Genomic DNA, 16,952 nt, shown 5'->3' on the forward strand with positions numbered 1-16,952 from the left:
ATGAAATACCCCCAATATCTGAATGGCTTTATATAATTTTAACTAATTACTATAGTCATAGAGAGCAATTGGCTACCTGAGTATACAAAATTAATTTCAAGTTGTTTCATAATTCTATGAAATATATAGGATGACTTTCATATTAATCACACTGGCAATAACAAAATGTCTGAATTTGTTTTTACTCTTATTTTCAAACTCCTTTTGCTTAAAAATTCTTGGTGTTAACCATTCTCTCTCTTATATTCTCAGGATTTTGATGAGGATTTTGATATGGCACACAAGCACAGTATTTTTAACAAGGATCCCAATAGTGTTGATAGTGATGATTTTCAGGAATTCGAGTCTTATCAGAGCCAGCATTCATCTCCTTTTGCTGAAAAGTTTGTGGCTCAGAGGCCCACAACTATATCCCATTCTGTGACTGCTGATAGTTTGATGGAGATTCAAACAAAAAGTTTTACTCCCAGCATGACTTCTAGTGGCTATGGTTCACAAGCAGTTTCCACCCTCACCTTATCATCAGAGGATTCTGTTAGTATTCGGAGTATCAACCTTGATGAAGCCTCGGCTGAAGGGAAGAACAGTCCTCCAAAAACATTTCCAACTCCACTTAGTGACCAAGGGCTGGAAAGTATTCCAGATAAGGCCCCCATGAAAAGCTTTTCCCTTGATTCCATTGCTGATCAAGCCGTGTCTGCTGCTCGTTTGGCTGATTTAATTAATGGTAATATCGTCTCTGACAACAATGAACAGGATGAATCTGACTTTTCATACATGCTAAATCAAAGCAATGATTTCAGTGATACTTTGCAATCAACAGTGGACAACCACAGATCTTCAAAGTCCACTTTAATGGATCTGGATAGCTCCTCAGTCAATGAGACTACAATGAATCCAGCCTCTCATCCATGTCAGGATCAAGATCAGGAATACAGTTTCAAGGAGGAAGATTACAACAGCCAGGTACTTGCAAATGCAACCAAAAACTTAAATCTATCATCTAATTTTAACGATACTTCTGAAATGCTACATTCACGCAGATCACCATTGGAAGGTAGCAACAGTTTGCATGATATGGACTACGAGATGTCCTCTCCTCAGGGCCAAAGTACACCTCTTAAAAAGACCCAATCAGTTGATGATAATGAACTAGACTCCAGTACCTCCCTCTCACATAGCTGTGACTGGGGAGATTCATACAATGAGACAACTGAGGATGATCTCAATAAAATATGTAATACTCTCCACAATATGGACACAGATAACAAGCAATGCAAGCAAGCTGCTGCCAAAGGTAATTCCAACCAACCTGTCAACAGAAAACTACTTACCGATTCCTCTACAAATATCAATAGCAACATGACTGACAATCCAAAGAAGAGCACATCAAAAAGTGAATCTAAATCCTACTCTGCAAATAGCCTTGAACGCAAGAATAACTCTGATAAACGGACTGTAGAGGGACATCTAAAGAGGAATCTTAGTCATGGTTCTGCACATAAAAGACGCCCAGTTTCATGCTCTCTGCCTAGTGGCAGTGAAATAACAACATCATGCTCCATGAAAGACCTTTCTTATCAAAACATGAATATGTCTACATCAAACGAGACTCTGTCAGGTATGTTGATTTCAGTAAGAATCTTCTTACCCATTTTTGATAATTTTCTTGTATTTTAAACTGATTTTCATGCACAAAATTCTCAACTATTGTTTTGAAGATAGCCATTAGACCCTCATAGTATTGTTGTTGTGCAGCATAGTATGGTGAAAGAAGTGGGATGCAGACAGCCCTCAAGATTCATCTGCCCAGCTTAAATTTTCGTACTCCTTAAGATTTTGGAAGCCCAAAGAGTACATAAGTCTCACGAACAAATATCAAGTTTTAATTTTAACTTTTACACACACACATGCTCTCTCTCTCCATTTTTACGCACAGCTACACACAACAAAAGTTAGGCTGATCAGTCTTGCGGATTGCCTATAACATAGTACCCGTGTCACTTTGCAGACTACAAAATGTCTTGATTTCAAAATCTATTTGCAGTACATGGGCGTATAGCATCAACAGTGAAACAGAAGCTTCTATTTCTATTTCCACTTTAATATGGGTGGGCTAGGACAGACAGACAACTTAATACCAGCGAGCACTTACATTGTCCATTCTCTCAGATTTGACAACAAATGGCCTCTGTATGTATACACCCATTCAGTAACTGCTCATTATTGAACAGATAGCTTGGCTACCATACATTGATGATATACATCAGCTCACAATCAATGTGATCAACTGATATTTATTTTATTAACCCTAGAGGGATTTGAACTCAGAATCTGAACAACACAGGGTTTTATTCACTGCTCTAACAGTTTTCCAGTCTAGCACCCAGACTTTATTGGGCACTAAGCTATAAAAACATTCACTTCTTCAACTGATGATGAAAGAAAACTCAATTAGAATTTGCAAAATTATGTATAGTCAAGGAAAAAAACTACCTGTAAGAATATTTTACAAATTTACATTCTAGTTGTAAATCCAGGCATTGATGTTTGGTTAAGAAGCTTGCTTCCCATCCTTGTGGTCTTTAGTTCAGTTCCACTGCGTGGTACCTTGGGCAAGTGTCTTTTAATAAAGCTTTGGGCTGACCAAAGCCTTGTGAATGGATTTAATAGATGGAAACTGAAAGTAAGCCATTGCGTATATCTATATATATATATATATATATGCACGCACGCACGCACGCACACACACATATACACACACACACACACACACACACACACACACACACACACACACATATATATATATATAATATATATATATATATATATATATATATATATATATATAAATGGAGTTAAATGCAGTTGTTATTCAAATTCTTTTACTTCCAACATATGTTTCGAAGATATCACTGGTATAAAATGATGTAAAACAATGTAATCTTCTCTTCAGGTAAATGAAGAAATGAAACTCGTCAATAAGACATTTTAACTCCATTTATTTATTTATATATATATTATACAAAATATTTCACCCGTAGTTTCTACCTTTAAAACAAGGAGTTACCTTTTTACTTGTGTGATTTTTTGCTACCCTGGTAACTATTTATATATTTTTTCCATGTTAATTGTTAACAAGGGAAAAATACATACATCTATTTTTATATATATATATATATATATATATATATATATATACACATATACACACACACACACACACACACACACACATGTGCTAACTAACTAGCACTCTATTGGTTACAACAACAAGGGTTCCAATTAAATCCAATCAACAGAACAGCCTGCTCATGAAATTAACATGCAAGTGGCTGAGCACTCCACAGACACATGTACCCTTAACGTAATTTTCAGGCAGATTCAGCCTGACAGAGAATGTGAGAAGGTTGGCTCTTTGAAATACAAGTGCTACTCTCTTTTGCCAGCTGAGTGGACTGGAGCAGTGGGAAATAAAATGCTTTGCTCAATAGCACAACACATTGCCAGGAATTAACCTCATGACCTTACAATCATGAGCCGAGTACTCTGACCACTAAGCCATATACCTTTACATGCATATACATAATGTGTTTGTATGTTTGTGTGTACCCTTGGCTAAACATCTCATCTTGTGGGGTAAATAAGCATCTTCATGAAGAAACGTCTGTTTCCAATCTTCTGCAAAAAATATGTCTAGTTTTAAGAAAATATTATTAAATTGAGAAATGAAGGAGGATTGGTGGCAGGAATTGCATCCTGCTATAGAAAAAATTTCATCTTACTCATGCAAGCATAGATAAGCAAGCATTTAATGATGATGATGGTAGTGATTGTAGGTCTGTTAAATAATTTAATGAATTTGGCCAAATTTATAAGCACCATATTTGTTGATTCTTTTAATGGTTTTAGTGTATTGGCCTGACTCTCCGTCAGTTACGACAACGAGTGTTCCAATTTATCTGATCAAAGGAACAGCCTACTCATGAAATTAATGAGCGACTGGTTGGGCACTACATACACACACACACATGCATACCCTTAGCCTAGTTCTATATTAACCCTCTGAGCTTGAGTTTCACTGAGCAATCTCTTAAACCACTGTAAATTAATATTATCTTCAATAATGTAGTTTCATTTTTATAATATTCAACTTTTATATCTTTACATATATCAGTAAAACCATGCCAAATTGGACAAGAGGTTTGAATAAATCAAGCTTACAGTTTGAAAACAGACCCATGCTAGCATGGAAAGCGGATGATTAAACAAACACAGAAGTAAAACCATGCCAAAACAAGCACAGAAGTGTGGTGTAGCCTTCTTCTTGACCAGTTTCTGTCAAACCATCCAACCTATGGTGCTGGTATGGCTTGTGGTTAAGAACTTTGCTTTGAAGCCATATGGTTTCAGGTTCAGTCTCACTGGAGTGTGTATGTATGCATTCATGCATGTATGTATGTCTGCACATGAGTATGAATTGCCTTGATACCACATGTTAATTGTAAACAAATTTCATCATCATAGAAGCAATACCGTTTGTTTGCAGTTTTTCATGCTTACATGCCCAGACTGGGAGAAAATATTACCTTACTCGGAAACAGATAAGTGATGGTGACTGGACAAGCATTCAGCTGTAGAAAAATCTGCCTCAGCACATGTCATCTGACCCATATCAGCATAGAAGAGTAGATACTAATAATTATGATGAGACTTAATTTAACATTCCAAATATTCTGTTGTACTTTTAGAGAATTAATGTTGATTATAACATTTCAAACTGTAAGCTTGATTTATTCAAACCTCCTGTCCAATTTTACATAGTTCCACCATGTTAATTGAAAATAATTATTTTAGGTTGCCCCGTGGAGTTTTAATTGCAATAAATACTTTCAATTAACTTAGTCTTTCGTTTATGAAGTGTATAGTCCGAGACACCAGCTGACAATATCCACATTATGGGAACAAATCCTAGGCCTTGTGGTTCCATATTGAACATAGCCACACACTCCTGCCTGCGCTTATGCATGCACATATGTATGTATGTGTGTGTGTGTTTATGTATGTATAGGTACAGGTGTGATTGTATGGTTAGAAGTTTGCTTCCCAACCACTACATGGCACCTCAAAGCCCTGGGGTCAATTCACTCAACTAAAACGTCAAGGTGGTGCCCCAGCATGGCCACAGTCTAGTAATTAAACAAGTGAAAGAAGATGTGTGTGTACATGTATATACATATGTGTGTATATATGTATCATATACATATGTGTATGTGTCATGACCATCCATATTTTTTTTTATACCAGTGGCTACATTGTCCAATGTACTCATCATTGTTTAGAACAATGTGCAGTTTGGCTGTTGGTTCTTGCATGTTGAGTGACTAAGCAAGGACTCCCTCTTTGTAGTATATGAGCAAACAATCTTGTACATTGTTACTAAATTTGCTAGAAATGGAAGCCAAATTTACCTCTAATTACCATCCAGCCTCAACACCTGACACAAAGACTCCTCTCTCCATACTGCACTGTCATTATGTCAAGGGGTTTTGTCTTGCAAGTTACTCAGTGACCTCACTAGTGTTGGTGCCATGAAGAAAGCGTTCAAAGTGGCCATCCTGGAGCTAAATGGCAACCATTGTCTGGCACTATGCAATTTCTACCAATTCTACATTATCTTAATATAATTCCAGATTCTTTCATTCATTCAAGATCATTTTATTATTTTACTGATTTTATTCTGGCCATGCTAGAGCACATCATTTAAAAGTTTTTGTCAGTTATTTCATCCAGTGTTTAGGCTTGTTCATATTTTATCAAATCACAAATTTCACTAAAGTTTTCAGTCAGATCCCTTTTGGGGAGTTACATCCCTTGAGAACATAAATGCCATAAGTTATTACTACTGTCCAACACACCAATTTTATACAGAAGTGTGTGTGTGCATGTATGTACACACACGCATGCATATTTATGAAGGCAAATGGCCTAGATGTTAGGCTGTTTCACTCACAATTGCAAGATCATGGTTTCAGTTCTCAGACCATGTGGTGCTTTGTGTTCTTGAGAAAAATACTTCACTTCGCATTGCTCCAGCCCCATTCAGCTGTAAATGAATAACCATCCAATGAATCGGTGTCCGGTTGAGTGAGTATTATTGCGATCCCAGTCACTTTACACACACCAAGAAAAACAGATACTCAGCCATATGAGCCCTAAGACTCAAGACAGTAATGTCCAGGGGTTGATTGTATGTTTGTATGTATGTATGCATGCATGCATGTTTGTATGTATGTTTTATGTATGTGTGTTTGTCATTATTCAGTTTATTTCAAGGTTTCTTGCCAATAAAGAACCAGTTTCTAACCTAGATCCAAGGCTCCTTCATTGGAATTTCGACATCAACAACAGGGTATTTTTGTGTTTCTTTGTTTGTATGTATGTATGTATATATGTATGTAAGTGCGTGCAGATTTGTATGTTCATATATATTTAAATGATAAACTTCTGGAAATTTTTACAGATTTTTACAGTTCCAGTGATGGATTGGATCTGTAGTCTTCAAATTAGATTTCTCCTTTCTGGTTTTGAGAAGCTTAATTTCTCAAGATTGGTATTTAGGCAGTGTGTTACATATCCCAGAGCCCCAATAATTACAGGTATAAACCTGAACTTATAATCTGGATAGAGTAACTGCAGATTGCTCAATATTTCAGCATAGGTGTTCTCTTTTTCACTGATCTTCAGCTTTATGTTAACATACACTGGGCAGCTAATTTCCACAACTGTGCACAGTTTCTCTTCTCTATCCCAAATCATTATATCAGGTCTGTCATTCTAATATTTTATTGAGGTCTTCATTGAGACATTCCACCGGTATTCTTTTTTATTATGAGTGGCGATGGCTTCTATGTATGTATGTATGTCCTCTACAGTTAGCCACCTGTTCTTGTCCCCTCTAAGTTACTTTAGCCTCAATGCCTCCATATTTGCACCCTCATGATGTCAAGGGGTTTTGTCTTGCAAGTTACTTGGTGACTTCACTCGTGCTGGTGCCATGAAAAGAAGCACGCAGTAGAGAATGTAATTGGTGTTAGGAAGTGCCCCAGCCATAGAAACCTTATCAAAGCAGATATTGGAGTCCAATGCAATACTGGCTCATCGGACCCTGTCAAACCATCCCACCCATACCAACATGGATTATGGACATTAAATGATAACACACATACATGCATATATGCATGCATGCTCACTCACTCATACACACACACACACACACACACAAGGTTTGATCACAAAGGATCATGGTTAGTACAATAAAAAGAAAAAAAGAATGGCTGAGCTCCTTTTGAGTGTTGGGCCTCACGGAGGCAATGACCAAGACTTTTGGCATTATGCTGTGCTTGAGAAGAAAACCCATCAAACCAAGCAAAATCACAGTCATGGCAAATACTGCTGTCATGCAAATTGGCACCCATGCCAGTAGCATGTAAACACACCCTGGTGTCACACAAATGGCATCTGTGCCAGTGGCACGTAAAAGCATCCATTACACTCTCGGAGTAGTTGGCATTAAGAAGGGCATCCAGCCGTAGAAAACCATGCCAAATCAGACTGGATCCTGACACAGCCTTCCAGCGTGCCAGCCCAGTCTAACCATCCAACCCATGCCTGCATGGGCAACAGACATTAAATGATGATGATGATGATGATGATATCAATTCAGCATTTAATCTCATTTGAAGTAGTCCTCTTCTAAAGCCACACACTTTATCCAGCATCATATCCATTGATGGAAGCAATCCTGGAACTCCTTTTTCTGGGATAGCAAGCAGCTGCCTTGTTGCATTCACTTGGATTTCCTTAATGTCTTGAAATCTTGTTGGCAGTGGATCTACTACTGTGAAAACTGAGCAGTGGTTTTGGGGTCATAGCTATAGACCCACAATTCAACACAATCAAAAGTGAAAGTTGTGGCGAAAGAGTCAGCAGAAGTTCACCATTACCTTCTGCCAGAGCTTAGGTGTTTCACTCATAAACATGCACATCACCTGGTCTGAGATTTGAACCTGTGATCCCTCAACTGCGAGTCCGCTTCTCTAACCACTAGGCCATGTGCCTCCACTAAAAATCAATGTACTGGAACTTATTCATTTATTTGAGTCTATTTCATTTACTGTTAAGACTCTCCAGTTTCTTGTACCAATAAACTTTATGCAGGAACTGTATCCCCCACCTCTTTCTCTTTCCCTGCCCTTCTCTCTCTCTCTCCCCCTCTCTCTCTCTCTCCAACCCCACTATCCTCACAGCCCTGGACACTAAACTCTGCTTGCGAAGACCTGTTGAGGCAAGTGAAATCGAAATCAAATTTAATGGCTGGCATTCGTGCTAGTCGAGCACTAAGAGCACCATCCGAGCATGATCGTTGCCAGAGCAGCTAACTGGCTTCCATGCTGGTGGCATGTAAAAAGCACCATTCAAGTGTGATCATTACTAGCGTCACCTTACTGGCACTTGTGCCAGTGGCACATGAAAAAACATTAAAGCGAGGTCATTAAAGCGAGAGTGTAGTGGGTGCTTTTACGTGCCACCAGCACGAGGGCCAGTATTGGCAATGGCCATGCTCAAATGGTGTTTTTGACATGCCACCTGCACAGGAGCCCTCGTGCTGGTGGCACGTAAAAGCACCCACTACACTCTCGGAGTGGTTGGGCGTTAGGAAGGGCATCCAGCTGTAGAAACTCTGCCAGATCAAGATTGGAGCCCGGTGCAGCTATCTGTTTCGCCAGTCCTCAGTCAAACCGTCCAATCCATGTTAGCATGGAAAGCGGACGTTAAACAATGATGATGATGATGATGATGATGTTATCTTTCCCCTGCTCTCTGTTTCATATTCTTCTGCTAACATTTCCCTGTTGTTTCTCTTTTTTTCTGAAGGTGGAGAAGACAGTATGAGTTTATGTTCGTTTGGAAGCCGTGCTGACCTGGACCGTCTCCATGAAGGCCCACTACCCACTTGGATCCAACAAGGAGAAGGTGTAATCGTCACGTCCTCTAAGGGATACTCTAAACCTGGAGTTGTTCAGTTTATTGGTACTGTTCACTTTGCTAGTGGAATTTGGATTGGAGTCGAACTAGACAATCCTGAAGGCATGTTAAATATATTTATTTGTTGTATTGTATAAGTTTTAAATGCTTTGCATTGCCAAAAATTAGAATTTTTGTAATTTTTTTCAGCTTTATATTATTTTGTGGCTGCATGTTTAAGAAGTGCGGCTTCAAGTTCAGTCCCACTACATGTCACCTTGGGCATATGTCTTCTACTACAGCTCCAAGCCAACCAATACCTTTTGAGTGAATTTGATTGGTGGAAATTATTTGAAAGCCCACTGTTTGTGTGTGTGTGTGTGCAAGTGCATGTGTATGAATGCTTCCATCCTACATGCATTGCATGAAGAAGCACTGAGCCACATGTAGTAAAGTTTGTTGTGATTTCTCTGCCAGCAAATTATGTTCTAGCTCTGCACTTTTAAAAAACAGGTAAGAGCATCTGGTTGTTAAACAATGTTTTGTGTCTGACCCATGCCAGCATGGTAAAACAGACATAAAAACAAACCAACAAAGTACAATTGCTGTTGTTTAGCTCAGCATCAAACCTCATTGAGCAAGCTTGTGCTCTAAAGCATTCCAATTATGACCACCTCATCATCTTAGGAGTTTCTTTCTAGGACTCCATTGCCTGATGCAATCCCATTTTGTTTAAGATGGCAGGGGTTGGTTTGAGGGAGATTTAGCTGCTAATTTTAGCAAATCATGGGACAACACAGAGACTCCCTTTGACAACAGAACTGAGACAATGGGTGACTTTAAGTGGTGTACTGTTTGGATATTGTCGTGTCCCATGACTGATTCAACTGGAATGAAAACAGTTAACTCCATTATTGATCTTCAATTCTAATCATTGTACCAGTAATTACCTCGTCCTTCAATTTGTGTGTTTTTCTATAAAAATTTCTTTTTCTCTATAGCTTTTTTTTCTTTTTCTTTGTTCTAGGTAAAAACGATGGCTCAGTCAATGGTTCTCGTTATTTCAAGTGTCGTTCAAAACATGGAATTTTCGTGCGACATGATAAACTAATCTGGGACAAACGGCGTCGTAGCACAAAAAAAAATCAGTCAGGTTTGAGCAGCTACCATGCTAGCAACCGGCGAAGTCTCGGCAGCTTAACAGCTGTCACTGGTTCCATTCCACTGTCACGTTCCAGCTCAAATCTCTCTGCTGCTGCTGTTGCTGTCTCAGTTGGTACTGGCAATGGAACCACTTCTTCATCTTTGCCATCTACGGCTGGCACATCGCCATCTTCGTTCATGCGGCCAACTTCTGCAAGTTCTGCCAAGCGAAAATAACCATCTTCTTCCCTGTTTTTTTCGGCTCCTCCCCATTTCACCTTTGTCTAACTTACCCAGTTCTTTATATTATACAAAATATAACATGTCTGTCACCATCAAGTGTGCCATAATGCTATTTAAAACTACCAAACTACCAAACAAACCAACCACCATGCCAGCAGCAATGATGATGATGATGATGACGACGATGACAACGACGACAACAACAACAACATCTGCAACTACAGTGATAGTTATTTCAATTGTGTTTACTTTCACACCTGACGAGTGAGGTAAACGACAGTGAATAACCTGATTGTCGGGATTTTAGAATGATTTATATTATTACATGGGGAGGTTGCATTGATCGCAGGAAGGAAGGTAGTATTGCCTCTCCCTTACTCACTTCTCTGCTCTTGGCTTTAGAAGAAGTGAAAGACATGGACCAAATAACTTAAATTAGCAGACACGCTTACCTTCTCTCTCTCTCCCTCTCTGTCACTTTCACTCAAATGATTATCTTCTTTCTAATTTTTTTTCCCCAATATTTATTTTTTAAATTAGATTCATCAGGTGGCTCTGTTATTGTTGTTGTTAATATTGCTGTTTTCTTCCCACTGGGCTCTTTCTCTCCCTTCACATAATCATCATAGAAGGCTAATCATACGATGTGATTCTATTAATTCCCTTTCCAAAGAGAGTGTTTTTGTTTGTTTTTTTTTCTGTTGTTGTTGCTGTTTTATTATTATTATTATTATCAATATTTAAAAAATATTATTACTATCATTATTATTATTGAGTTCTTGCTTTTATGTGCAGGAGCAAAGGGCCTCCCTGAACCTTACCCTTATCACACAATTCTAACTTATCTTTTGAATTATTTACATGGGGGTATGGAAATTATGAAGGAAAGGAGGGGGGACATATTATTTTGAGTACATTGGCATGAATGTATGTGTGTTTCATTTTAATATATACTAACACTATAAAACGGTAAAAGAACTGTCATTGTTGATGAAAAAACAATTTCTTTTTTTAGTTAACTGAAGTGGAAAAAGCAAAACGCATTAGAAACTTAGGTCTTTTGTTTCGTCTTGTTTGGTTTTTTCCACCCTTTGTTTCATTTTCGTCACAGATATTTCATAATGTTATTGAGCTTATTATATACGTAGGCTTCCTCCCATTCCCGACTCTTATGTTTTCATAACTGTTTTTTCACCCCCTTCATATTCTTGTTACTTTTAAGCTTACCCCCCCCACAAAACAAATCTTGGACTCAGTTGTACAGCTGGCCAAGTCCGGATGGTTGTACAACTGCAGAAGACATATCATTTTGCTCATATATATATATATATCTATGTATATGCTGATTTGTAATATTTAGCAGCTAGTCACGTTTTTTTCATTTTTTTTTTTCTTCCGAAATTTGTTACTGATAGCAACTATTATAGATGAACAATTTTTTTGTGTTGCTTATCATCATCATCATTACCAACCAAGCTGGTATTTAGTTCGTTTTCTGTTTGTTTGTTTTTCGTTTTTATTGTTTTCGTTTACTGTTCTTTCAACTTCTAAGCTATGTATTATAAATTGACCAATCTCTTTCTTAATCTATTTCCATAAAACGGTCCCCTCAGCTGTTTCCTTCGACTTGTTGTTTGATACCTTCTACAACAGAAAGGATCAAATTTGTATAAAAGACCAGCTGTGCTGCTGCTGCTGATGTTGATGACCACCAAGGTGACATATTTCCCTAACTAAGAACTCTCAGAACATCCATCTCCTTTCATTAATTCCTATTTATCATTTGTAGAGCATTACTACTGAGAGCTCAGTTTTGGCTTGTCTTTCAAATGGAAAACAATATTCCCTCATTGGCTTAGGGCTCATGTGTTGTACACTGAGACTAGCTTTTATAGCTATTTGATAGACTCATAAATTTATATATGTATATGTATGTTTGCATATGTATGTATGTATATATTATACACATACACACACACATGTATGACTACATACAGAATCCCCTGCCCCCAACTACTACTACCACCACCACCAAATTTGTTTTTAGTAAATACATATGTAAATACGTATCTACATTCCAATTGCACCTTTTTTTTCATGTGTGCTAGTATATATGAATATTACATGCCGGCACACCAACCTTCAATGGCAATCTCCCTTTGCACTCACTCACTCACTCAATATAGCTTTTAACCCCTTAACTATCTGAGGATCTCTCAACTTTATTTCTTCAACTAGATTAGACTCTAACCAATATAAGATCTATCTTCTGAAAAAATCCCTCATCAATTTAAAATTGTTTCAACTGCCCTGAGGGTAGTAGTAAACTTTATATGATTATAATCTTGCGATTGTTATTTTTGTTTCAATTCCAAGTTAATTACCCCTTTTTTTAAAAAAAAAGAGCATTAATAATTATTAATTATGAAGAAAAAAAATGCTTATTTTATTTGAGATTGGAACAGCTCATCAAATATATATGATATATATAAATATAATATATATAATATAAAACATACCTGGAATTGAGTTATTCTTTAAAAAAATACATTCATTAAAACCATGAGTTTTCTAATACAAAAATATTCACATCTGTTGAGAACTAATTACAAAATAATCAAACAATTAGAAAATTCATTTATCAAATGATATAAAAAAAACTGTCTAGAACAGAGAGAATTCCCTTCATGTTAATTTTATTTTGCTATTATTTTGAGCCCCAAATTACAGTAGCCTTCTCAGGAACTGTACGTAGTCACTGCTGACTGGAGCTTTGTCCATGTCTGTTCAACTGTTTGCTCATCTCAAAGAAAATCTACTTAGCATGCACAATTCACCAGAAAGTTAAATTTTTCTATGTACATATGTATGTATGGACGGATGGATAGGATGGGTAGGGTGTACTACATAGTTGTAGGAGAGGTCAAATAAGTTAATAACATACTACTTGACTCTATAAACTACCTTTAAAAAAAATAGGCAAATTTTAACTTTATGCTTTTGTTATTATTTTTAATGATAATAAGAAGGAGGCGGTGAGCTGGCAGAAATAGCATGCCAGATTAAATGCCTGATAAAATCTCATCTCACCTTTCTATATTCAGAGTTCAATTCCCACCACGAATATACTTTGCTGTATATTCCCTCTTTGGGAATCAATAAGTACCAGTTATAAACTGGTTTCTTCAATTGCCTATATTTTCCTCCCCTACAAAATTGGCCCAAATACCTAAGTAAGAAATCATTATTAATGATAATTAAGCTGACAATGGTAGTAATTTATTATCATTGTGATTGAGCAATTTATAATCTTATTGAACAAAAATTTAAATTAATATTTCTGTATTCTGAAATTTTTGACAATATATTCACCGCTAATTTCCTCTAAACCACATGGATTTCGTTTTGTGACACAAATAAGCAAGATTTAGATTCTACAAGCTTCCAATTTCTGCTAGATTCTGTTTGAATGTTGGTGTGATTTTAATTTGGATTAAAGATGAACAGGTTTAAAATAAGATAACTTTAAGGATAATCTTTTGATGTTGTATTTATTATTTTTAAAATTCTTGAAAAGAGAAATGTAAATTGTGGAATTTGTTGTTGATTCTTTTCTCCGGTTAGAAAACTGTATTTAATTTACTTTTAGACGATACACCGAAATCTCTCTTAGCACATATCATAAACTCAATTAAACATGAATAGTGTTGTAACATTTAAAGTTTAGTTTTTTGAAGTTATTTATTATAAAACTTTCATCTTTCGCTAACACTCAACTCTTTGTCTATTTAAAATTCTCAATGATTTTTTTTTTCCTTTTTGATAATAAGACTTGTTTATTTGAGTGATTATTAATGGGACCAAAACAAGCTTAGCTAAGGCTTCTCCTATTACCTGTATAGTTAGCTTATCAACAACTCAACATTTGACTGCAGAAACCTTACACTTTACCAGAAACTAATTTACTCAATGAAAATAAGACATTTTTAATAATAGAAAATCTATTTATTTGATTAGATTATATAATTGCTTTCAAACCATCATCATCTCTGTAAGCTCCTTACAAAACATAGAATGGTTTAGTCTAATAGGGTAATTGATGAGACTGAAATTTTTTATTTTACCAATGAAATACAGTAAGCTAAAAAATCTGTAAAAGTCTGTGTTGGCTTTCCTTTTTCTCTTGTGTTTCAAGAATTGGCATATTTATTTCTTCTCTAACAGCTACATAGTATTTAATAATGTGCTTTGGACTGGGAACCAAATTATATTTTTTATTTGTTCGAAGATAGTGAAAGCAAAGCAAAGAATGGACTGCCATATACAATTGAAGCTTCTAGCAATTTCAGTTCTTATAAAGTTATTTGGTTCCTGTTTTAATCTTGAACATATAAATTTATCTTTGCAAACTAGGTTCTGTGCATTCAATCAAGCAGCATTTCTGGTAAGACCTGAATACAATAGCTTTTAATTCTAAAATTATTGTTTAAAAGTATTGACTGTATAAACTCTTTAAACTAAAAATGCTTTTTAGCTTTAAAAATAATCTATAATTTTCACCTGCCCATTGCATCAAGGTAAGAAGCTTTATCAGTAATTTGATAATTTCAGTATTAAAGAAAGGTGTCCTATCTTGCATTAAAGTTGATACAAGTAAATCAATTGTTTGGCTGTGTGTGTATGTGTGAGTATATTGGTTCCGATAAGACAGATGCCAATATTACTCTTCTCTCTCTCTCTCTCTCAATGTAATTTCCACAGCAGAGCAACCTACACATGTACATAGACATTGGTTGTGAGACTGTGATCATGCTGCAGCAAGGACCAAAAGCAGCCTGCTGTGTAATTGTGATCTTCCTAAGGTATAAAACTGAATCAGATGCATGCTCTTTAAAGGTACCAGCTCTTAAGCAGTTAATCTTAGCTTCAGCAAGAAATTAGTTCCACTGTCGAAATGATGGGAAGCAGTTTTATTTATTTATTTATTTGAAAGGGAGATCATTATTTATTTATTTACTTATTTATTTCAATTTATTTATTTTGCTTAATATTTTCTCCCAACTGCTTCCGTTTTTCTGTAGCAACGCACCCACATCAGTTATATATTATATATGTCCAGCACTCCCCACCCTTTTGATTTTTTTTCCCTTTTTTTTTTTTTTTTTTTTTTTTTTTTTGTAAGTAAAATATTTGGCTGACTCTCAAGCAGAAATGTTCTGCTCAGCAAATGATGTGTTTGGCATCAAATTCAGACAGCTGTTTCATTTGCTTACGTGTTAAGATTAAAATTGTGTTGTAAAACTTACATTTGTGTGATTCAATAAATAGTTAGATGTTCCCAGAGATCTACTTGTGACTACACCTGCCATAGTTTTCATCTCCATGGCAAGTTTACTCTCCTCCCCCACCCCACCCCCACTCCACTTCATTTTATATAACAGTGAGTGTTGTTTTTGTGGCCATTGTATATAAGTGATATGATCTGTGATCCTCTGCCTTCTACGAAGGTTGTACTAGTTCATGTAGGAGATTGTAAGAACTTTCATTTCAGAATGGCTCCTTTCTCTTGCAGCTTCTGTCAGTTTAAAGAAAAAAAAAGAAAAAAACTTTCCTGAGACTTTTCTGCATCAAAGAAGTCTTTGTTCTAATTAAAATTGCTTAGTTAAAATATTAATTTTTTAATTTTTTTTTTACCTTTAGACAGTCTAAATTTCCAGGCAGATTCTGTAATTGTGATCGTTTCTCCACCCCCTGACCCCCTCGCAAGACCTTCATGACATAGTACAACTTAAGGCCAATGCAACACTGATAGAGAAGAAACTCAACAAAAACTGATGCTACTTCAAAGGACTTTGTTTTGCACCTTTTGTTTATCTAATAATTAATGAGAATAGACAAATTTGGTTCCAAACCCAGGCCACAGATCTCAACATCTCAAAAAAAAAAAAACAACAAAATTAAATAAAAAGTCTAGGCTCTACTTCATATTTGACTTTAACCTTTAACAAAACCCTTCATCTTTGATTGTTCAGTTTCCTTGTATCCCTTTATTAAATCTGGTTTAAAAAACAAAGTTGTTCAAAAATGTGAATAAATTGCTCACTTAGAGATTGTTGTATTCATTGACTTGTTTTTCATTTTTTTTCTTTCTTGTTTTCCCTGGTTCAGGTATCTTCTTTCACTTATTTTCAATCATTGGACTGTGGCCAAACCTGGGCACCAACTTGAGGGTTTATAGTGATCAAATGCAAACATTTGATCACTATAACTGTACAGGCGTGCAGTGGGCAACATGTCAAAGTAGTTGCAGATCAACACGAGATGAAGTGTTTTGCTCAAGAACACACACCACCCAGTCTGAGGATTGAACCCACAATCTAGAGTGTAACACCTAACCACTGGGCCACATACCCTCTTTATGTGCTTGTGTTTATATATACACAAATCGACCCTGGTGCTTATTCTATCAGTCTCTTTTGCTGAACTGCTAAGTTATGGAGGACATAAACCAACACCAATTGTCAAGTGGTTGAGTA

The 16,952-nt window shown here is 36.3% G+C and overlaps 1 protein-coding gene across 19 annotated transcripts in view; it reads left to right on the forward strand.

Annotated features, from left to right (window-relative positions):
* LOC115211116 (kinesin-like protein KIF13B) overlaps positions 1 to 16,534 on the forward strand; it is a 772,943-nt gene extending 756,409 nt beyond the window's left edge. For all 19 annotated transcript variants that reach the window (XM_036502438.1, XM_036502452.1, XM_036502447.1 and 16 more), the window contains 3 exons: positions 253 to 1,621; positions 8,941 to 9,153; positions 10,058 to 16,534. In XM_036502438.1, the coding sequence (XP_036358331.1) occupies positions 253 to 1,621; positions 8,941 to 9,153; positions 10,058 to 10,410 (1,935 nt within the window). In that variant the 3' untranslated portion in view covers positions 10,411 to 16,534. The remainder of the gene's footprint in view (positions 1 to 252; positions 1,622 to 8,940; positions 9,154 to 10,057) is intronic.
* The last annotated feature ends 418 nt before the right edge of the window (positions 16,535 to 16,952 follow it).

Source organism: Octopus sinensis, linkage group LG4, assembly GCF_006345805.1.
Source record: "Octopus sinensis linkage group LG4, ASM634580v1, whole genome shotgun sequence".
In the NCBI taxonomy this organism is placed as follows: Eukaryota; Metazoa; Mollusca; class Cephalopoda; order Octopoda; family Octopodidae; genus Octopus; species Octopus sinensis.